Here is a 25209-nt window from a genome sequence, read left to right as displayed (position 1 = left end):
TTCAACACATTTAAAACATATTCTCGAAACATTATTCTAAAAATTCATAGTGTTCCTTTCTTTTTATAGATATAATTTTTTCATGTCAGGTAATAAACCTTTGTATCTCGTGTAGTCCCTTATATTCACAGCTTTAAAATTATCTATATTTTTCTCTCTGTTTATGTCGGACGGGTAAGATACTGGTTGATAAACCCTGTGATAACAAAGTATCCTATAAATAAATAAGTTGATATATATGTGTCAAACCAAAGGAAATTGCGATAAATTTTAAGTGGTATATCTGGAAACATAAAACATATGTTCTGTAGAGCTATTTTTACGTCAAAGGTTAAGAAAGAAAACGTGACATGAAAGGAACACGAAAGCACTATTATAAATTGTAAGTTATGTTTCCTAAAAATGATAACTTGTTTATATAAAGGTACGAGTCGTTAATATTGATTGGTTTGTGATAAATGAGTGCAACCATTTCTTAATCAGAAAAGTGTATGAGCCAGTGATACTGAAACAATTAATTGATTATGAAGTGAAACAACTACAACCAATTCCTCGATTAACTGTGAATAAATCCGTAAATATTCAAAGGTATTGTCATTCGTGTGTCTTTGGAACAATCTATTACAGTATATTTACACAGTGATAAATTAAGATGGTACCACACGGGCACAGCATTGATAACATCGCAAACTACAGAGCATAGTCCCGTGGGTTTCCGACGATGCCTTGATAAAGAATCACGTGATACTTACTTCTGTATCACGCGCATATTTAGTAATACTTAACCGGCTGATTTCAGCCGTTCCACTTTGTCGCGAGTTTGTCTCGCGGTCGCTTTTGGCGCCCCCGCCAACGCGACAAAGCGAATTTGCCGAAATCAATCATCATATAAAACATTCAGTCATTTTTTTTTCTCTCATTTCGGCTAAAAAGATTAATTTAATGTAATTAAATCTAACGAAGCCTCGTTTCAAATGTCAATAATTATGTTTTGATATTACATCATAAATTGTAGGTCACGTTAGAAGTAAATATTTTATCGCACCTTAATTGGATAATCCGGATCGTGTGATAAGAAAGATCTCTTAAACTTTTTTCATTATATATGTTATTTATGTAACCGGTTCGTAAATCATACATACCAAACGGAAACTTTATATAGGTTCTTATACAACTTAAAGGCATCAAGGGAGTGTCTTCACGCTTTGTCATTGTAAAAGATCTTTATTGGTCCTTTGTAAGTTGTCTATCATCCATCACTGACAAAATATTAACTGTCGAAATCCAAGATGGCCACCGGTCGACAATCCTTGTTTCGCCAATCAGTCGACACGAGGTACGTGTATGCAGGGACGTATATATCATATTATGATTAATATATACGTCCCTGGTGTATGCATTGTCAGTATAAAACGTTCCCAGTCCTTCTTGGGTTATAAAGTAAAGGCCTCACGTGGTCAGATACATTGTTAAGAACAGTGTCTAATAACATCACGTTCCTGTGCATTAACTTTATGGTTTACTTTGAAATATGTTTATCATCACGCGCTCATTAGCGAAAAAAACCAGATACATTTCCGTAGGCTTAAATCAGAGCTTTGTCATCTTTTTTACAACTTGAAACCAGGATGGTGCGTGCACCGGTTCGAAATATCTCTTGTTTCTGTGTATGAAAACGTTCACATGCAAGCTAATGTCCGGTGTACTCGTGTTCTGATAAATTTCTATGCAATTCGCAATTACCAAGAACGTGATAATTCAGTACATTGTGTACTTACGATACAAACTTGACACAAGGATGTGTGCAGCGGTCCGTGGAAAACCCCCGTACCGCGTCACCGTTCTAATCTAGGTAACAGTTTTAATCACATGACCACACGTAAGGACTACACATACATGAAACGTTCTATAAATATTGATTCTCGAAGCCGCTGTGTGCTGTGATCGTTGTGGTATTGGACACAGGTGTGGAATCACTTTCTGAGGATGGATTTATTAAAAGATCTCAACAATCCGGAACTTACAGCAAGATTTCAACAGTTTTGTGGAGTGCATTATTCGAGGTTCGAGAGTAGGTGTGGCAATGGGGACACTACAGTTCGTTCGGGCGGAACATTCAAACACGTTGATTTGTCAGCTTGCTCAGCTAAGCAGACGACATCCGATAATAATAATGCAATTTGTGGCGGACTGCAGAAAAGAACGCAAGACAAAGTGTCAAACGACGAAGATGAATGGGAAAAATCTAGTGACCCTCCTGTGACAGACATTTCGAAATACACCATAAAACACAGATTACTGCTTCATTTTTTTACGATAGCATCTTCTCTTGGAAACGAGGCTTTTTATTTGATGTTTTATCCATGTTGTATGTGGAATTGTGATTCGCTGTTAATTCGCCAAACTGCTCTCGTTTGGTGTTTGTGCATGTGGCTGGGTCAAGGCATCAAAGATTATCTGATGTGGCCCCGACCCTCTGCCCCACCTGTGGTACGTCTGGAGACCTACTATTTACAAGAGTTTGCGATGCCGTCCACTCACGCCATGTCCGCTACAGCCATACCTGTCGTCTTGGCTATCCTCATTATCTCCCGGTACCAGGTGAGAACATCACAAGAATTATAATAGACCCATTTGTAATTAAACAATTTTACTAAACTTGAAAAATATAACACATGCCCAAATACAATGATTCACAGGTATTTAATATGATTTAAACCAAAGCAGAAATAACAAACTTTTTTTTAAAATCCTGTACTGTATCATAAATAGAAAATAAAACAGATATGGCCTCGCATGACCCGTCCTTTACCTCCGCATCATTTCAGCAAGATGTAAAATTTATTCTACTCCACAACCAATGTCTCATATATATGTTTAAATGTATTCCTACATGTGTACCACCTCTTATCAGTCATTTTTGATACTACCAACATTATACTTTAACACTGAGCCCCTCTTTGGTACATTATCTATAACAAGCACTGTCCACATACGTTACAATTGATGAAAATTGTTTATCCGAGGTATGCAGAAAATCAGGTCAGACAGGTAGATTTACCTGTACTACACCTGAACATAGCTCGTTCTTGCCAGATCTGAGGCTAGATAGAGAATATCTGCTGAACTATTGATATGGCTACAAGACTGACGGCTGTAACACAATCCCTTCTTACCTGAGCAAACAACTCAGGAATTCAAGTGTTAAGTTGTCATATCATCATTTCCTTATGAAATACAGGTTTACTAGTTAATATATCAATAATACGTTTTTCATTTATAACATCCCTGTAATATAGATATCATACTTTCTGGGAATATTTTGTTTAAATATTCAACAATATTACACTTAGTACAGTTAGTATGGATTAATTGTACTGTAATACAGCAACTGATTATAATCCAAATATATAGTAACTGATCATTAATTATGTCAATAATTAGTTATCAACATTAGAGTTAACAGGATAAATGTTTGACATACACCTCCAAAAACAGGATAAAATGTTTGACAAGACACCCTCCAAAAACAGGATAAAAAGTTTGACTAGACACCTCCAAAAGTGGGATAAATGTTTGACTAGACACCTCCAAAAATAGAATAAAATGTTTGGCAGACACCTCAAAAAGAGAACAAACTGTTTGAATAAACACCTGCCAAAAGCAGGAAAAACTTGTTTGATTAGACACAAGGCATGATAAACTATTTGACTAGACACCACCAAAAAGTAGGATAAACTGTTTGACTAGACACCTCCAAAAACAGGATAAACTGTTTGACTAGACACCTTCAAAAACAGGATAAAATGTTTGACTAGACACCACCAAAAAGTAGGATAAACTGTTTGACTAGACACCTCCAAAAACAGGATAAACTGTTTGACTAGACACCTTCAAAAACAGGATAAAATGTTTGGCAGAGACTTCAAAAAGGGAGATAAACTGTTTGACTAGACACCTCCAAAAACAGGATAAACTGTTTGAATAGACACCTCCAAAACCAGGATAAAATGTTTGGCAGACACCTCAAAAAACAGGATAAAATGTTTGACTAGACACCACCAAAAAGTAGGATAAACTGTTTGACTAGACACCTCCAAAAACAGGATAAAATGTTTGGCAGACACCTCAAAAAGGGAGATAAACTGTTTGACTAGACACCTCCAAAACAGGATGAACTGTTTGACTAGACACCTTCAAAAACAGGATAAAATGTTTGGCAGAGACCTCAAAAAGGGAGATAAACTGTTTGACTAGACACCTCCAAAAACAGGATAAACTGTTTGACTAGACACCTTCAAAAACAGGATAAACTGTTTGACTAGACACCTCCAAAAACAGGATAAACTGTTTGACTAGACACCTCCAAAACTAGAACACCATGCCTGACAAGATACCTGTTTTAACAGGACACACTATCTCGCAATTCACCTGCCTAACAGGAGACACTGTCAGAGTAGACACTTGTATTAGCAGGACAGCCTACAAGACTAGACACATGGATTATAACTGGACACACTGTTTGAAAATTCACCTGTATTAACATGACACCAGCTTGACAAGGCACAGACACTTGTATTAACATGACACCATGCTTGACAAGACACTTGTATTAACAGGACATCATGCTTGACAAGACACAGACACCTGTATTAACATCACATCATGCTTGACAAGACACCTGTATTAACAGGACAGCCTACATGACAAGACACCTGTATTAACATGACACCATGCTTAACAAGACACATGTATTATCAGGACAGTCTACATGACTAGATACATGTATTAACAGGACAGCCTACATGACAAGACATCTGTATATTAACACATGACTAGACACCTGTATTAACAGGACAGCCTACATGACAAGACACCTGTATTAACAGGACAGCCTACATGACAAGACACCTGTATTAACAGGACAGCCTACATGACTAGACATCTGTATTAACAGGACAGCCTACATGACAAGACACCTGTATTAACAGGACAGCCTACATGACAAGACACCTGTATTGACAGGACAGCCTACATGACAAGACACCTGTATTAACAGGACAGCCTACATGACAAGACACCTGTATTAACAGGACAGCCTACATGACAAGACACCTGTATTGACAGGACAGCCTACATGACAAGACACCTGTATTGACAGGACAGCCTACATGACAAGACACCTGTATTAACAGGACAGCCTACATGACTAGACACCTGTATTAACAGGACAGCCTACATGACTAGACACCTGTATTAACAGGACAGCCTACATGACTAGACACCTGTATTAACAGGACAGCCTACATGACTAGACACCTGTATTAACAGGACAGCCTACATGACTAGACACCTGTACTAACAGGACAGCCTACATGACAAGACACCTGTACTAACAGGACAGCCTACATGACTAGACACCTGTACTAACAGGACAGCCTACATGACAAGACACCTGTACTAACAGGACAGCCTACATGACTAGACACCTGTACTAACAGGACAGCCTACATGACTAGACACCTGTACTAACAGGACAGCCTACATGACTAGACACCTGTATCAGAACTGGACACTGGGCAATCTGATAAAAAAACTTAACATACTTTGCCCATCTGATGTCAAGTATGAGTCATGTTTCCTGTCCTTTCTCTTTACTGGATAGTTTAGAAGATTCCTTGATTTTGTCTTAAGAATTGAGACTAAAAACAAAACAAACAGAAGAAACATTACTTGATTTCATCATTTATCACTCACTGAATTGCCACACCATCACATATAAAATGTCATATTATAGCAGGATTTCAAAAATAAATAATGTGTTTCTGGTTTATGTGTTTATACTGGGGTCTATTATTTTACTTTTAACAATGTCCTTGAATATGTTTACTGAAAATGATAGATAAATCCATGTACAAAAACACATGAAAATTTTTACTATGTTTTCTCAGCATTAAGTCAGTTTTACAGATACTGAAATTCTTCTTTCATTGCCTATTGTTTCAAATGGGATTTTTGATTACTAGTCATTATGTGGAGTGCACATGTCATGGTATGATCACTCAGAAATATCTATTTACATTTGTGTATTAACTACATACTGCGTTTATAATCAGATTACCCCCTGAGCGTTGGTGCTTGACATCAACGATATTGCCTAAAAGTTTTTAACAAAACATTTTCCTATTGAATAGGATCTTAAGTTTTAGCTGGCTCAGTGTACCTGATGTGAATAACCCCAATGGTAAAAAAAATAACAATACTAATCCTGCATTGTTGTATGATACAATCAGATTGTATACAAAACTCTGTGACAGAGGTACCCATGCAGTACTTAAAGGTTATTTCAAATTGGGGTTTTTCGGTCACACTGACTCATCTTATGAAAAATGATTAAATCCACATGCTGTTGTTTAGAAATGAGCAATACAGGTCATTGTGTTGATCAATTAATCAATGGGTGGAATAGAATACCTACACCATTTGTACAGTCGATTGTTTTACCTTTATCCTGTCTGGTAGGAAACGTAAGATCTAAAGCTGCTAAATCACTGCACATCAATAATGACTCTACTTCCATCTTTAAATATTAATATCTCTATAATATATTTGTTGAGAGCTTCTTAGAAGTACTGGATGAATTTCCTTGATCACATTGATTCCAGCTGTCCTTTAGATTTTTCTCGAGATTTTAATTTGTGATTGATCTTGATCTAAACCAAATAGACTAAGAGGTCACCATTTTGTGTTTTTGACAAGTTTTTGGATGCTGTGTGTTTGTAGGACACTCGGTATATTTAGGAATCACCAAAATCAGCTGCTAGCTAGGCTATTCATAGCCTAGACTTAAGTTTACACCACAAAAAAAAAACAATGCACAAATACCTACATGGAAATGTGTTTTGAAATTAGTTGATGTTGTTATTTCATAAATACATGTATGTAAGATAAATAGATAGAAAAGATGATACAAAAATTCTATAAGATATTGTGTTTTAAATTGGAATTAATTCATGCAAATATTAAAAATTATCATCTACACTGTCCAATTGATCTCCTTTTTTTGTCAATATTTTCAAAGTTACTTATACACTAGATATATAATTTTACGATAAGGTCTTAATTCCACATTTTAATTAAAACAATGCTAAAATATTTTCAATTATTCTATGAAAGATATCAGTGTTGCATAGATGATCATACATATTTGAAAGCGTAACTGATTTCTGACACAATTCTAAAATCGGATGTTTGTAGTTTAGTTTCATTTTCAGTAGCCCTACCACCACTGACTTCCGAGATCAAGTTTCTGGCATGATTCATCAAACAGAAATTTGAAATACTTTTCAATTTTGAAAGTCATATAATAACTTAAATTGATTGAAAAGTTTGTGAAAACTTTGATTATAAAAAACAATGACTGGTATAGAATTAATTTTTTATGATAAAATTTTGGTAGTAAGCTTAAACTCTGTAAGTATGAACGAGAAAACGATCAAGCATGTGAAAGATATATCGCTTAAAGAAATAAACTGCAGTCAGCAAACTACATGGATGTGAACAAAGCAGTCTTTAGATAACATCTTCAATTTTGCGCTAGTATGTGTTGGTATTTTAATTTCGGCAACAGTTAAGGTTACATGTTTTGTCAAGTTTATAGGCCTAATTCTGTTTTTACATCGTGGTGAATAGCATGTTTAAATGCTTAACCAGCTATTAGACCTATATGATTTGTCTTGTAAGTCATGTATACTCTAAATTTTTGTGTTATTTTTGCATTTGCATAATTGTGAGCAAGAATTTATGAACTCATTTTTTGTTGAAATGAAACCTAATGTGCAGTTTGTGTGGATTGTACCTGATCGTTTTGTATTTCGACTCAGAAATGAACATGTTTAGATTTTCTTGGATTTTCATGCAGTAATGAACATATACTGAGGTTAACTGGAGTGAGTAATGTAAAACATAGCTCCTAGCTGCTCAATGAGATTGAAATAGGCCTATAGCTTGAATTTTTCTTCTTCTTCATGGCTTTCACCTCCACCAGTACTGATGATTCTGGTGAGGCTATAAGTGACCCTTTGGTCACTAGCCAGACACTTCACCACTAGACTAAAGAAAAATTCACACTAGCCAGAGCTAGAAAGGTGACCATGCTTACTCTCAACACGTCCCCATGAATACAGGTAAATATTCAACTGATTAACTAGAGTTCACTACTTGTTAAAACTACAGTAGTCTATAACCGTACACTGCAAACGGTGCAGATTTCAGAGTCACGCTTGACTGGGCATGGTCAGTTATTACCGCTCTAATCCCATTAGTGTCAAAATGATTATATGAAGATCTTATCACGACTACATGCCTTGATCCTTTTGAATACATGTATCAGTGTTACCAATATCTACAGATTATATGCCATTCCATACTGATATACCACCTCTTTTATTTCAATACACATCATACACAGTGTCTATAAGTGTCCTTGACACATTTTTTATTGCTATTCCTTGAGAATTACTGGATCAACTTTGACACTTATCACTAATATTAATTTTTTTCATTAATTCCATTGCTGTAGGGATTGCTAATCTGAAAATCAAAATGGCACCCATGTGGCCATGTTGAATTTGGACAGATTTCTGTGTACAGAATGGATCTCATTATTTTCCCATTTTAGGTGTTTCCTGTGTTCTATAGGTTTTCTTTGCATCCTTGATACTCAGTGTTTATATGGTTCTATTGATAGCAATCGCAGATGGGTGGCCGTCTTCGATTTTTACAGAATTTCAAAAAAAATTTAGCTCACCTGGCTGAAAAGTCACAGGAGTCTAATTAGTTATACAGCTCCTGATGAACCAAAATATCTAGAATCAAGATGTTGGGTGGCAGTTTCCTGGAAATAATGTGACGAAAAAAGTTAACAGAGCCCTTTATAGTGTTCCCTAGTTGTGCAAGTGTGTACTTCTTTAAAAAACTGAAGGATCATTGTCAGATTTCATAGGTAGACTCCCTTTCAGGTCCCTAGATGTGCACTTGTTTTATTTTGGACACAGACACGTTGGTTTGAAAGGAAGAATAAAGATTGAATTGATAAAGAAGTAATATTTTTTTCTATTCTGTATACAAGACTTCCCTTGTTTAAGAATGTAGCCATAATGATTGACATTCAATCCATTGATTAAGAATCTTTATGTAGAAGGGATGGAGGTGATTGAATTGAATCAATAAAGATCTGTTATATTGTTATAGATAGTTAAACCCAAGACTTAGTGATGGGAAATCAGTGAAAATGTGTCATCAAATATTGGTTCAAGTTAGATAGGCTTTAGATGTACCTAGTTAACTAGTTAATCAACTACATAACTGACTAAGTGTGCAGTATTCATGGAATGTGAATATGTTCCTTTTAAGTTTCCCTTTTTTGTAACTTTAAAGTAAAATACCTTTCTAAATAAGAATTTATAGAAGAATGAATGTCATTTGCAGCTGTCATCTTTATTATGATTGATCAGAGAAAAATTTAATGATCTGTGCATGATGTGGTTGAATGATTAGATGATCGTCTTTATCCTTAATAAGATCCCTTGTTTATTTGTTTGTATTCTATAGATAATCAATCTATGGTGTAGTATGTATACTATTGTTTAAAAATAGGTATACCATATACACATTAACAATATATTTCATATCATATATTTATTCCACACCATACACCACCAGCTTGTATATAAATAGGTTTAATTACCTTTATCCCTGAAGGATTAGAAAACTCAATACTTGTCCCTAATCCCAAACATAGGTAAGGTACCATATATCCTTAATGTAAGTCTTAAATCATGGGTATAATATAAATAGCATATATCCTTGTACTTTAAAATGGAATCTACAATATAACGCATTTTGTATTGAATGAAATTGAAATAGAATACAGGGAAACCATACGATGTTGGTCAATTTCTGTCCTGTTTCGAATTATTGCACTCTACAATGGTACAGGGGTATTTGGACAGCCAAAGTTGAAATTAATTAATGATGTAGGTTTGGGTGATTCATTTTTCCCTTTTTTTTTGGGGGGGGGGGAGGGGGGGGTTGTTTTGTTTTTCCTGCTTATAATTGATATATATGCGGTCTCAGAAATGATACTAATAGTTACACTGAGGACAAGAGTGAATCATTTTTCCCGTATTTATCAGGGTGTTTGTATTGCCATGAACCATCCAAATTAAAATGATATGTACATTACTGACACTTGTTGTTCTTTTAAGTAAATAGAAATGCAGATATATTTTAGCTGGTATCACTGACCAAGGTGAAGGATTTTAAATAAAAATTGGAAAAAGGGTGCATCAAAGAAAAGAATCCAACTGAAGTGAAACAGTTCTGCTTCATTTTGTGAAATGTTTACTTTCTCCTTTAAAACTTAAAAACCTGAATTTTGGATGAAAACTTTATTTCTATCACAGATCAAGACTACCAGGTAGATATTTTGAGTTTATTAATCCACTTCTGGACAAGAAGAATGGGGACATATACAAGTAGGAAGTGAGAGATATGTTCATTTCTGTGAGAAATCAGTTTGGTCACCATAGCACCATGTATTTATATGCCATAAAAATCCGTAATGTGCACACCTACGTAATATGCATAGGTACTTTTTGGAGCTGAAAATTGTGAAAGGAACTTCTACTTGCATTATGTGTGCACCCAAAAATTCAGTCAAAATTGATCTCTGTGAGCCAAAAAGTTGTTCTCAGAATGTTCAGCTAACACGTCGGATCAGCGATAGAAAGTCCAAAACTCATTAGCATTCTCTTCAGATTTTTTTTTCTTTTCATTTACTGCCTTTTAATTATGTTCTGTTTAATTATAGGGTAGGAACAAATGCCTAAGGCTTGTAGTACTATAATACCATGTGCACAGTGTCATCTGTACTCAGTCTGCATGATGCACACTTACCCAAGAAGACCTGACAGACTATTTTTGTTATTGTTGGTCAAGAGATATTCAATGTATCAGATGATTCAAAGATTTCATTTTGAGTTATGAATAATTAAATGCTACTTTATGTTGTAGGTGTATATCCCTGCGCTGATTGTGGCAGCCGTGTTGTGGTGTAGCATGGTCAGTCTCAGTCGCCTCTACCTCGGAGTTCACTCAGTACTGGTGAGTTGTCTGCCCTTTGAATAACAAGATATTGATACCTATATTAATACATTTTATCTTATATGTAAATGTCGTACTATGTGTTCCTGAGTAGCACTGTTGTGGTTTTTATTCATACATGAAATTGCTCAAAACATTATTCTAACAAAAAAATTATGTCTTTCATTCAATGATTTCCTGGGCAATCTTGTGATCCATGTATTCATATGTCCACGTATAATAGAAAGTTAGAAATCAAAATTGATTTCTGGTATATCTACAAAATCATGCAGCAATGGAAAATTAAAAAAAAAAAAAAAAAATAGCTACAAAACTTGAACCCAATAGCAAAATCATATAACAGTGAAAAACTACAAAGCTTAAACCCTTGCTGCTGAGTAACTAAATAGTTCACTTTTGACAATGAAATTTGTTATCTCTTTTTCTTGAGAAGATTTTTCTCAGGTTATCTGCATCGGGACTATTGACATAATGATTAATAAAAGGTACCAAATGGGGAGCCTTCATTGACAAAACTGTTGCTGGATTTCCGATTACGTAATAACGCACCTCTGTCTATCATGTCAACAATGAATTGTGAGTTAATTCTGGGAAAATTCAGATCTTTTATTCAAACAGGAATCAATTCTGCTACTATGAGTGATCGGACATGGGTTAAAAACCATAACTAATTATCAGATAGAATTGTAATGGTGTTTTTATATAGTTAATTGATTACCTAATCAGCTCACTATGTGTTCAATATTCATAGAAATTTAATCTCCTCTCCAGTAATAATAAAAAAATACTTCACTTACCTATGAACTGCATAAAAATGAATATCATCGGCATTTTTTATTATCGGTAATAAAAACTTTGTTGTTGCTTAAACACAAGAAAATATTAAGATACAGGTGATAAGTTTTAATTTGATTTTCAAAATGCTGTAAATTACAAACATATGTTTGATAAGCAACCTGTAATCATGTAGCATGTGCATATTGGTAGGAGACATGATTGTACAACAACGTAAGACAATTTAGGTTGTAAAAACCACACAGTAATACGGTGATACTGCTTATCGTAGGTAGTATCATGTTGTAACATGTTGCTGTAAAGATACCATTAGTTTTATGATAATATTTTCTCCAATAAGTACGTTTATAAGCAAGTGTCTACTAGAATGTCTGGGTTGTTGAAACTGCAAGGTATAAGCAAGTCAGGGCTCTCGATCTGCCAGATTTAGGGCCGATATTCGCCCCAGTCCCAATGCAAAATAGTATTTTTTTTCCCAATTTAGACCCCAAGTTTTCCCAATTCTAAGGAAAACACCATTATTTTTCCCAATTCTTAGGAAAACACCATTATTTTTCCCAATCATAGGGCCCTGGGCCCCAGTCCCAAAGTGGGGTGTGAGAGCCCTGCAAGTACACAAATTAAACCACGTTGACAAATTCATGTGACTGGTATACTGTAATAGCCTTATGATAAATATGTACATGTATTAGTTTTAGTCCATAAACTTTGTTAACTACTTGGCAATAACAAAATTTACGTTTGATCACCATAATAAAAAAAATACATGATTAAGAAAAATTCTTTGTCTACATTAGCTTTTTACATTTGATGATGCATATATATGAAATTGAATTCACAAAAAAATGTTTGACTGGTGTGTGTGCCATTTGACTTGTGACTTTCCGAAGCCTCTATATTAACCATTAGTGTAACTTTACATTGGTATATATAACAGGAACACAACAGATTAGTGGGTCAACAGAGCATTGGCTAATGTAACCTTATGTAAAGATCTGAGATGTGTAGTGCGCCATGCTCCTAACCCTTGCTGGTTTCTGACTCTTAGGAAGCTGAGAATCAGACTAGTGTCTGTGCTGGTGTGGTTTTGTCCTTTATCAAGACAATTTACACTAATTACTCTGAACAGCATGTCACAAGTCACCTGTATGTTGCTACTGCATGAAGTCCCACCTCAAAATGACCCTGGCTGTTCTCGGGGCAATAAACCTAGCAAACAGATCTTCATATTAGCTCATACAAGTGGTCCACACTGACCACATTTAATATCTTAAGTCCTTTTCCAAGATGGCCACCATAGCAATAATTGGTAGACAAGTCATGAAAAATACAAGGCAATTTAACTTAAGAGTGAAACATCATTTGGAATTGAAAAATATGCATTTTTAGGTCATCTGAAAGGATAAGCTGATGACATATCGCCGTCATGTATCATCTGTCATCATGCGCTGTCCGCCATGCCTTAAACTTTTTACATTTTAAACATCTCAACGTGCCTGAAATGAGATGGTCATGACCAAGTCTTGTTATTTTTCAAGGCAGTCTGAAATCCAGTATGGCTGCCATCTTAAAAACACATTTTAAACTCGTCAAATTTCACTGTTGACATTGAGATGAAATTGGTGGGAATGATAAGAAAGGAAAGCTATCAAAGTATTGTTATTCTTCGTCAAATGTTCAATATGGCATATATAGTGACCATTTTGTAACATGATTGCACACTCATGGTTTCTCTAAACAATACCCATTTTAAGCTTCTTATCAAGTTCTGTCTATGGGATTTATCTAAAGCTTGCCTGAAATGATCCTGAGATGGTCCTAACCACATGTTGCTATTTATCGGGTAAGTCTGAAATCTATTTTTACCACTACGGCCACTATCTTCACTGTCTTTTGGGTCAAATGTCACACCTGAGTACTTTTGAAATACGTTCAGATAAAAAGAATGTGTTTGTACAATTTCTGTCATATACATTTTCAGGTAATGTTAAATAAATGTAACAGAAGTCATCATTTATTACAATGTCTGATAGGATTCAAACCCAGGACCTGTGGTTTACTAATCTGACACATAAAGAGAAGTTATCTCTAGCTGAGTGGTATATAGAGGCTAGTATTTTACCAGGGTTTAATAAACAATTCATTCATATGCAAAAAAGCTCGTACTGTGAGTAACACAACAAAGATAATTTATTAGCTGTTTTTACTTTATAGAGAATACATTGTTATTTTGATTGAAAACCTGTCATTTCCTTTACAATAATTATTGTATGGGGTTCAAATTAGCTTCAAAATAATGGCTCCATGTGTACACAACATACCAGTTTGTTTACTCTATTATACAGAAACCTGACAGCATAACTTGAACTTGTGAAATGGTGAGGTATATGAATCTTAAGAATAAGTAAAATGTTCCTTAATTGTTTTAATATAATTTCTTAATACAGCATGAAATTTATTTGACATGCACGAGCTTCATTAGGTGTACGCATCTAAAGATAAATAACAGATGTTTCACCACGTTAAGTGCCAACATTTTATCATACATATGTAATTTATCATGCATATTAAAATGTAAAAAATAATCTAGGTTTTAAAATTAATTTTTGTTCTGTTGTAAGTCCTTATAAACTGATAAACTGTCGGTCACATTCCATTACCTAACGAGTTTTTAGTTACAGGTGACATTGCAGGTGTTATCTTAGATTTGTTGGGTAAATGATGTGTAACCAATCGTTTTTCATTGTGGATTTTAATGCTACTTATCTAGTAATACTGATTATCATATTGTTCATCAGAATTACAGGTAAAAACTAATTTACACATAGCACACATATTCAGAGCATGTGTGTAAACTCAGTATTATGTTCAGAGCATGTGTATAAGGTCAGAATTAATGTTTAGAGCATGTGTGTAAGATTAGAATACATGTTTAGAGCATGTGTGTAAGGTTAGAATACATGTTAAGAGCATGTGTGTAAGGTAATAATACATGTTTAGAGCATGTGTATAAGGTGAGAATACATGTTAAGAGCATGTGTGTAAGGTAATAATACATGTTTAGAGCATGTGTGTAAGGTAATAATACATGTTTAGAGCATGTGTGTAAGGTCAACATGCATGTTTAGAACGTGTATAAGGTGAGAATACATGTTTAGAGCATGTGTATGAGGTGAGAATACATGTTTAGAGCATGTGTGTAAGGTAATAATACATGTGTGTAAGGTAATAATACATGTTTAGAGCATGTGTGTAAGGTAATAATACATGTTTAGAGCATGTGTGTAAGGTAATAACACATGTTAAGAGCATGTGTGTAAGGTAATAATACATGTTTAGAGCATGTGTATAAGGTGAGAATACATGTTTAGAGCATGTGTATGAGGTGAGAATACATGTTTAGAGCATGTGTATGAGGTCAACATGCATGTTTAGAGCGTGTGTAAGTAATAATACATGTTTAGAGCATGTGTATAAGGTGAGAATACATGTTTAGAGCATGTGTATAAGGTCAACATGCATGTTTAGAGTGTGTGTAAGTAATAATACATGTTTAGAGCATGTGTATAAGGTGAGAATACATGTTTAGAGCATGTGTATAAGGTCAACATGCATGTTTAGAGCATGTGTAAGTAATAATACATGTTTAGAGCATGTGTATAAGGTCAACATGCATGTTTAGAGTGTGTGTAAGTAATAATACATGTTTAGAGCATGTGTATAAGGTCAACATGCATGTTTAGAGCATGTGTAAGTAATAATACATGTGTGTGTATAAGGTCAACATGCATGTTTAGAGTGTGTGTAAGTAATAATACATGTTTAGAGCATGTGTATAAGGTGAGAATACATGTTTAGAGCATGTGTATAAGGTCAACATGCATGTTTAGAGCATGTGTAAGTAATAATACATGTTTAGAGCATGTGTGTAAGGTAATAATACATGTTAAGAGCATGTGTGTAAGGTAATAATACATGTTTAGAGCATGTGTATAAGGTGAGAATACATGTTTAGAGCATGTGTATGAGGTGAGAATACATGTTTAGAGCATGTGTGTAAGGTTAGAATTCATGTTTAGAGCATGTGTGTAAGGTCAACATGCATGTTTAGAACGTGTGTAAGGTTAGAATTCATGTTTAGAGCATGTGTGTAAGGTTAGAAGAATTCATGTTTAGAGCATGTGTGTAAGGTAATAATACATGTTTAGAACGTGTGTAAGGTTAGAATACATGTTTAGAGCATGTGTGTAAGGTTAGAATACATGTTAAGAGCATGTGTGTATGGTAATAATACATGTTTAGAGCATGTGTATGAGGTGAGAATACATGTTTAGAGCACGTGTGTAAGGTAATAATACATGTTTAGAACGTGTGTAAGGTTAGAATACATGTTTAGAGCATGTGTGTAAGGTAATAATACATGTTTAAAGCATGTGTGTAAGGTCATGTGTGTGTATAAGGTGAGAATACATGTTTAGAGCATGTGTGTAAGGTAATAATACATGTTTAGAGCATGTGTGTAAGGTGAGAATACATGTTTAGAGCACGTGTGTAAGGTTAGAATATATGTTTAGAACATGTGTAAGATTAGAATACATGTGTAGAGCATGTGTGTAAGGTCTATTATATAGATAAATGTATGATTTTCTTGTGTACAGTTAAACTCTCATTTGTCACAATCAATATTTCACACATCATGTGACAGTGATATATATCAGACATTAAGGCTTATTTTGGGGCATAAATCTGCCACAGCTAATGATAAAAAGATTAAAAAAAAAATAAACAGGAAAATCTACTAAAACACAGGTAATCACAGTAGCTCACCTAGGTGTAACAGCCTGCATACACATTGAAAAAAATATAAGTATAAAAGGGGCTACTGTGGCCAAGGTGTCAGACCAGCTCTTATCACTAGCTCTCCACCTCTAGGTCATGAGATCCCATGCAATGTTCTAGGCCTATGTGGGACTGTTTCTAGGTATTGGCTGCAGGTCGGTTGCTTTTTTTTCCAGTAACTTCAACTCCAGTTTTCCTAAACCACCCAACCTGTCACATCCTTAAATGACCCTAGCTGTGAAACGATGTACAGCTGCAATAAACTTAGTCAAATCTGGACCAAAAAAGAAACATATTTCGTTCGGCTTCAAACATTGTGTCCAATAGTCCATTAGTGTAATAATCTACATATTATTCAGGTCACATGATACATAATCTTTGTCAAAATAACTTTTTTAGTGAAAGTGTAACAACTGACAGATTGCTTTACACGAGAATCTTACACGACAGTTCTGTTTTTTTCTGTATGCATAATTGTACATTAGTCTTGGTGTTTATAACATGTATTCAATGGCTAGAAGCTCAGCCAGCCAGCCTTTATAAACACTTCTTCATGATACCAAGTGTGTGTACATTATGATGTCATTGCTGTCATCATAGATTCTCCCAAAATGGTGTTTTTATTTAAAGGATGAACTTAACATTCAGTAATAAAAATGATTTATTTTAGTTCAGGTCATTGTAATATATCATACACAATAAGTTTTGCAAAGAAAAAAAATATATCTGGAATGTTCACTTTGATTAAGCTAGTAAAACAATAATTGATACCTAGTTAGTTGCCTGTAGAGATCTATTATTCATAAGGCTATAAATGCCATATAAGGAGAGTTCAGTGGTGAATAGCCTTGCAATGTTCTTTCTGTACATAAAACAAGTTTAAGAGATCAATTAAAATATTAATCACACAATTCAAAGGAATGCAGTATTGTCTTATGATGTGGTCGATAAAATCTGTTCCCTGTAACTGAGTGAGATCGGGGTATCTCATTTGAGGGCTAAGATCCTGTAACATAATCCTGACCAAGGTGTTAGCCAAGGTTAGGATGTTACAAGATCTTAGCCCGAGACTTAGACTCTGAAAATTATTCAATATTTCATCAGAGTTTGGCATATCCAGTGGGAGTTGCCTCGAACTTCCCACACAGCCTCTTCAGTTTTAAACAGTGTTTGGCTAGTGCAGTGTAAACAATGTAGGCCACACTTACAAAAGATACCTACCTTTTAAGAGAGCAGGGTTGCATTTTCTATTTCATTTTGAATAGGATTAATTAAGTGGAATACTGTTGAAATTTTAACAACAAAACTTACATTTTTGTTGTAATGCACAGATATACGTGCCACCTATGCCTATACGCCGATGAATACACCAATGCGCAAAAAATTCTGCTAAAAGGCACTTAAGGGTACTAGACAGATCAGGCGAGACAGAAAAATGTAGGATTGGGTTTTATGTGGGATATCACTGTCTGAGGTGTGAGAAATGATGTACCTGTACTGTAGGCAAAGATCCTTTAGACCAGGGATGGGAGGGGTGGTTGGTTCTGAAATGGCAGAAAATTGTAATAATGATTTGGAAAGGGAAATTATTTACAAATCAGGTGGAGTGACCTTTTAAGCACCTTTCAGATCTTCTGTATAGTAGATTTATTATTTGAGTATGCATTGAGGGTGAGTGACATCGATTCCCATAACTTCCTAGTCAATATTATAAATACATGTAGAGCAGGTTAATGCAGGTATTATCATACACCTTTAGCAAAATTCTTGTTCTCAACAGCCATGTATACAATATCTCTTATCAAACTACGTCATTGATATTGATTGATATGGCTGAAAATGTTCCAAGTGTAAATAAACCTGTCATGACAGAGGATGATGTGAAAGTGTGCAGTATGTGCTGTATTGACAAGCTTTTAAACCAATTCTTTTACAAATATTTTGAGGTGAGACAATAAAGGGGTAATTAAGATATATCATTAAACTGCTTAACACATGTAATAATTATAACTGGTAAATAGTGTCTAAATTAACAAGTACACTTGTTCATTGGTCTTTTTAATTCCTATTGGGAAACTTTCCAGATGGTCACATTCAAAGTCATAAAAAAGTTGTAATTGTTTGCATAAAAGAAGACTCAATGACTTATATCAGCTCGCATTTATTTTTGTTTATACAAATTTAACATTAGTATGAAAACAAGTGCTGACATATAAATGTGGTTCAAAATAATGTTTTAGGAACAGTCAAAGGTTCAAGAACCAGCTCTGCTGCAGAATTTATGAACCTCAAACAAGGTCTTGCGCACTTTATTCATTTTACAACAATTTCGAAACAGTTTTTTTTTTCCCCGTTTCCAATATTTATCACTCTGTAAATGTTGGCCTGGATGTGGTCAAGCAGGTGACCCCATACTTTTTCATGTCCATTCTAGGAATCAAACCCTGGACGCCTAGGTGAGCGGCGTGAGCATTACTGCTACACCACCCAACCACCTTTATGTATCTGTAAGTCGGTGCCTCAAGATCATTTATACCAGTTAATTATGCATTCAATTCTAAGGAAACGACAAATTGAAATGGTCTGCAAATTCATGATTAAGAAGTAATTTCCCACATTAGGCTCATCAAATTAAGTTATGAGGGTGAAAAAGTTTTGATTCCAGGGTGATTTTTTATGAAAATCTCAATTAAATGTTATTTTCTTCATAAATTTGGTGTATTTAAATGATGTTAAAGAAATATGGAGAAAAAATTAATCAGAATTAAACGTGTCACCAATGATCAAGCTCACTAGATTAGACCTATTGGTTCATAGGTCAAGGACAAAGTAGAGCATATTGGTCTTGGTCAGCTGTTTGTTCACAAATTTTGTTACTCAAGCTGATAACCTAAATATTCAGTGATGATTTTCAGGAACATAAAGACATAGTTCATGAAAATACACAATGAGGCCAAATGTAAGATCAAAGGTCAAAGTCATCAGGCCCAGAGGTCAATATCAAAGTTTTTATCTTTACACTGATGAACATTTTGTTAGGACATTATGAAACACAGTCTGTCATTATTAAAGAATGAATTCAACTGATTAAAAGTCAAGGTCACTAGATCAAAGGTCAAGATAAAATTTTGTAGCCTTTCACAGTTTTTTAACATTAAAAAGAAAAATTAGTTACAAAAATTCAACCCACCAAAGGTTAAAGTCATCTGGTCAGAAGTGTTTTCCTTATCAAATTCAACATTTGTAGAGGAACTGGTGGCCATGATGATAAATGTGAAGATGGCTGTAAACATACAACAGATGCCAAACAATTAACATTAGAAATCAACAAAATACAAGCTTTAAGTCAGACACAAAGGTTTGAACAGCACAGTAAATGTTTTCTGATCGAGTCCAGCACTGATAGAGTTGAATGGATCGAGGAACTGATGAAACATCTGTATATAGCAATTAGCATAGCATGTATGTTTAAAGAGGGTGGAACAACTGTGACAAGATAGCTTCACCAGGCACATATTTTGCACTGTTTACCACATATATTTATCATAGACATGCATCACGCTGTTTTTTAGCATGATGGTTGAAGAATGTTGACAAATTATGTCAAAAATATGGCATTTTTTGCCTTAGAAGCAAGAAATTTAATCAGATTTTCTTTATCATTCCAACATCATGGCAGTTTATATCTGCCTAAAGCTACATTTATGTAACTTTGTCATTCCTACATTTATGGTGATTAGAGACATGAAATATAATAGTGTCCATTCATTCTGGTATTCAAAATTTGCTGAGGGCTGCATTAAAGAATGAGGTAATATATTTGTTCCATGCTATTGTGTTATATTTAATATATATCACAGATTTTCCATGTATTCAGAGACTGTATTCAGCTCAGTGGATTTAAAGGTCGCAGACATCCTAGCCAGTCGGTATTTATCTTAAAATTCGAATTTGCATCCTGTCTTGTACTACTTATGTAATCTATCACCCGTGCAGGCACTTCACTTCAACATCTTTCAACAAATACATGTAGCTGCAAGACCTCTAACAATGGTCCTGATTGGTCATCACTTCATGGGGAGAGGGATTTAAAGTTTTAACGAAATAGAAGTTTAAAAATGTGCATTATTGCAATCTTTTGATGTTTATTTAGCCCAGCAATGAAAACATAAAGAGGTCGAGGAAGTAAGCAAGACTGGTGTCATAGTACATTTATATTTTGCTTCCCTGTGTTTTAGTGTTATGTCAACCTGAACAGTTATGGACAGATAGAAACACATGATAGGGCCTAACCTCTCAGATTTCTGGTTTAGATTATATAAACTTGTGAAGATATACCAATATTTCTGACCTTTCTATCCTGGACAAGATGGAGAGTACATGATGGCGAGAAAAAATGAAATCATCCACAAATTAATCTTATTGTCTCTACATTTTCATTAAAATTAATGGGTGGTTATAATGACAGTGAAAGATATCTACCATCTCCAGGGGATAAGACATTGTATTGTATTACAAGCGTTGAGCGATGAATCAATATTATATGATAAGTGTGGCAGCCTACATAGGTACATGTTAATAAGGACCACAGTTAAGGCAAGCTTAACTGTTGTGGGCTTTTATCGCAATCACTTACCTTATTACACAACACATAAAAGGAATGAAAAATCTATAGCCAGGTCAAGGTTTGAACCCAAGACCCTCCAAAATCTACGGACAGACCAAGGTTTGAACTCAGGACCCTGCAAAGTAGATGGACGCTCTACCAAGGATGACTAGATCCAGTCCACTTCAGGGACACATATCAAATATGTGTTTCAGTTATATCTGCTTGGTATCATCACTTATCTTTACAAGAAAATTTGATATTAAATAGAATGTTACATTAACAGAATATGTTGTTATGATTAATTTTATATAGTGTGCAAATTAATGGTTTTTCATTGAAGTTTAACAAATGCTCTGAATTCTTGTTACTGTACAGCTAGTTATTTCAACAGGTCAAAATTTTTGTGGTTTTATTTGAAATAATTCTATTTCGACAAATTGAAAATTTCACAATCTGTATGTAAATGGACATTTGATATGCAGGTTTCTCATTAGCTAATATATCAACCTGTCGAAAAAGAACCGACTGTACAGTATTTGAGAAATCTTGATAACTGACATTGTTGTATCCGGTTTTGGTTTTTGTAGAACAGTGAAATGTTATTAATACATGTTTTATTTATTTCTTTGAGAATCGATGCAGCATCAAACAGTTGATGAACTTGAGTGATCCATACATGTTTGTAGTGTTATTGATCTGACTAATGATCTTTTTGACGACTACTGTACAGCATTCGCTTTGCTGGTCTGTTGACTCTTCTTTTCCATAACATATTTTAAATGGTGGCCCGCACACTCCTTTTGTCAGTTTTTTTTAAATCCACTAAACATTATTAAAGAAAAATTTACTGAAATCATACTTTCTGTCTTATTCTTGTCGGTAAAATTTACTCAGGTCTGAAGCTATTCGTAAACGACTGGGTCAGTTTTTATGATTTGATCAAATCCATACGGTCAGTATGTATTGTTGACTAATACATGTAGATTTATGAAACCCTTGAGTTTTGATGGTTGCATTGGTGAGAGTATTCATGTTTTATTAGGGCTTTTCACTAAGTGGTGAAAAAAAAGACCTATTGTTTTTGTTCTGTTTCTTATTCTTATTATTCTTATTATTCTTATTCTTCTTCCAATTTTGTGGGTTCGTAATCTTTTAAATTGAAATATATAGATATACATTCTATTCACCTTTATGTAGATACGTATATGAACTTGTCGATGCCGAATTTTTAAGTAGGTCAAAAACACAATATGGCCGCCATGACGTCATAAGTTAAAAACTTAAAAACGACGATATCTCCAAAATCGTTGATCATACAGAATTTGTGCAATTATATTATTTTTAGAGAATTTCCTTATCTAAATTTTTGTCATGACATGTTATCAGAGAATATGTCAAATAAAAAAGCTCGCTGTTGGGTGAAGTTTTCAAAATTTAACAAATTTTTATTTTTTTTTCAATTTTGAACTTTCTTGAAATTTTCTTCTTCAGATCGATGCAGAACATCCATGAATTTAATGTTTTGTTTTTTGGTAGATTGTCGCCAAAGAAGTGAAAAGCCCGCAAAATTGTTAGCAACAATTTCTAGTTTCATTTTAAATTACTCCTTTGGCGGCACCCTGGATAAAGGTTTAGGATTATCAGCTTTTAGGCTATTATAGTAATCCTCAGGAGAAATTCTAAATCATCTTTCATGAATATCTTTTTTTTTTTAAATTTAAATGAGTCATTCCTTCAAAACATTTTTCCTAAATAAAGCTGAGAAATGGATTGTCATGTAGTCTACAGTGTCAGGACAATGTTATCCCAATTACTTTGGATTTAGCATGTGATTGGCCTCCCATTTATTGTTCATTGATATAGCCACCACTTACCACAAAGAAACCGCATCTCAAAATGCGAAACAAATTGATGTAACATTAGGACAACAGCACAAGTAAATAAGACATATTGTACACTGCGTAAAAAAGTATTTCCCGTTTACGATCATGAGGGACGTTGAACTTAAAGAATTGAGTTTTTAATCTTTCCTGTTACACTTTATGACCTAATCAAAGCTCAGAGACAGGTTCAAAGCAGGAAATATTCCTTAGATTAAATTATTTATATACTCAGCCTGATAGACTGGAGTGGCAGTAGTTCTCTAGCTGTTAGTCCAAATAGCTCAGTTTGATAAGGACACAGTAACACTAATTTAAGTAGAATCATTTTTTCTTTTTTTTTTTCACTAAAGTGAAATAATTTTGAATATACCTTATACCATCCTGTATCCAAGGAACCAAAAAATTATTCTGTTTCTGAAAAAACCATTAATAATTAACTAAATGACTTTAACAATTCATAATTTATTTGTTGTAGGATATTCTGGTTGGAATAGTCCTATCTTTGGCAGTAATTGCCCTGACGATACCATATGTTGGTGACTTTGACTGGTACCAGCAGACCCATCCCTTTGCTCCGTTGGTCATCTTCATAAGCAGCCTTGCCATGTGTACAGTGTTCTACCCCAGCAGCAAGACAGGAGATGAATATACATACAACACACGTGGTGATGCAGTACAAATCGTCGCTGTGCTCGCTGGTGTTGGCCTGGGTGCTTGGACAAATCTTCATTTAGGTTTTACAAATGTTATTGACAATAATGCAGATTTGCCTTATGAATTGGAATTACCAACCTTAAAGGTTATTGCGATGTCTGTAATGCGTTTCTTCGTTGGAACAGTCATTCTGTTCTCCATGCAATTCTTGATGAAGATTCCTCTGGTGAGGATTTTTTCCTATATTCAAGGTCTAGAGAAACCAGATAAAAAACACCCACAAGTTGAGGTTGGGTACAAATTTGTTATGTTTTATTGTTTGGGAATGGCTATCTCTTTTATAATTCCATTTGTCCACTGTATGTTTGGTTTGGATAGACCTGCATTTTACACAGAGGTTTTGTGAGGATCGAGACATAATTCTACAATACACACTTTAACATTTAAAATCTGACCCAGGATAAAAATACTGTATCGATCAAGCAATTAACATGTATCCTCTTTAAGAACTGAACATGTTTTCTGGATGGTGATGTAGAATTCGTCAATTCTACTGAAACTTGCAATGTCTTTGAGTTGGCTTAATTATCACTCAGTGTTGTTATACAGCCATTTAAACACAGTAATTTCTCAAAATGAAAGTAAAATTTTGCAGCATTTAATTAAAAACATGATTTGTAAATCATATAAGGTTTTACAATGCTGATCATTCATATCCATCATACACTATTTTTGGAAACATGTTTTTGGTGCCAATAGATTTTGCTTATAGCATTTATCGGCAATAACGTCATACATGTATATCACAAATTGTGCACATTAACATTGTGTGCAGATTGTCCACATTGAACATGATACAGAAGGCCCATTGCATGCTTTCGAGATCAATAATGCTAAAATATGTAGCCAAGTTCACAACTTAAGTCAGCACAGATTGTTTGGTTTCTCAGCACAAATGGCCACAGGTAGGGAGAGACAAATGACACACCTGGGATCTTCACCTGAGGTTACCATGTAACCAGGGTTGATAGAACTATCTGCTGATAGCCCCATATTTGTCAGTGATTTTACTAAACAATTACAGGTATGGATGGGCTTATTACCAGACTTGGGTTTCTTGCTGGATAATTACTGTAATGATAATACATAATTTACAAGGTATGTCCATCTTTTTGACATTTTCAGGGAATATTGGAGATGTTTGACCATTGTTGACATTTCTATCTCATCATTTCTCATTTTACATTATATTTGTAATCTTGA

General features: G+C 34.5%; 1 protein-coding gene across 1 annotated transcript; it reads left to right on the top strand.

Moving 5' to 3' along the window:
• Positions 1–1986: 1986 nt before the first annotated feature.
• Positions 1987–24352, top strand: LOC132565238 (sphingosine-1-phosphate phosphatase 2-like). The gene is made up of 3 exons (XM_060229873.1): positions 1987–2601; positions 11077–11166; positions 23768–24352. The coding sequence occupies exons 1-3, from the start codon at positions 1987–1989 to the stop codon at positions 24350–24352; spliced, it is 1290 nt and encodes a 429-aa protein (XP_060085856.1).
• The last annotated feature ends 857 nt before the right edge of the window (positions 24353–25209 follow it).

This window comes from Ylistrum balloti, unplaced genomic scaffold, assembly GCF_031769215.1.
Source record: "Ylistrum balloti isolate Yb309-2 unplaced genomic scaffold, AGI_CSIRO_Ybal_v1 Utg369702, whole genome shotgun sequence".
In the NCBI taxonomy this organism is placed as follows: Eukaryota; Metazoa; Mollusca; class Bivalvia; order Pectinida; family Pectinidae; genus Ylistrum; species Ylistrum balloti.
The sequence above is the reverse complement of the archived record's forward strand: the minus strand, read 5'-3'. Positions and strand labels throughout refer to the sequence as shown.

Coding starts and splice junctions, on each gene's coding strand:
- LOC132565238 (XM_060229873.1), top strand. CDS start 1,987: ATGGATTTATTAAAAGATCTCAACAATCCGGAACTTACAGCAAGATTT. Junction 2,602..11,076: donor TCATTATCTCCCGGTACCAG/GTGAGAACATCA, acceptor TTTATGTTGTAG/GTGTATATCCCTGCGCTGAT. Junction 11,167..23,767: donor TCGGAGTTCACTCAGTACTG/GTGAGTTGTCTG, acceptor TATTTGTTGTAG/GATATTCTGGTTGGAATAGT.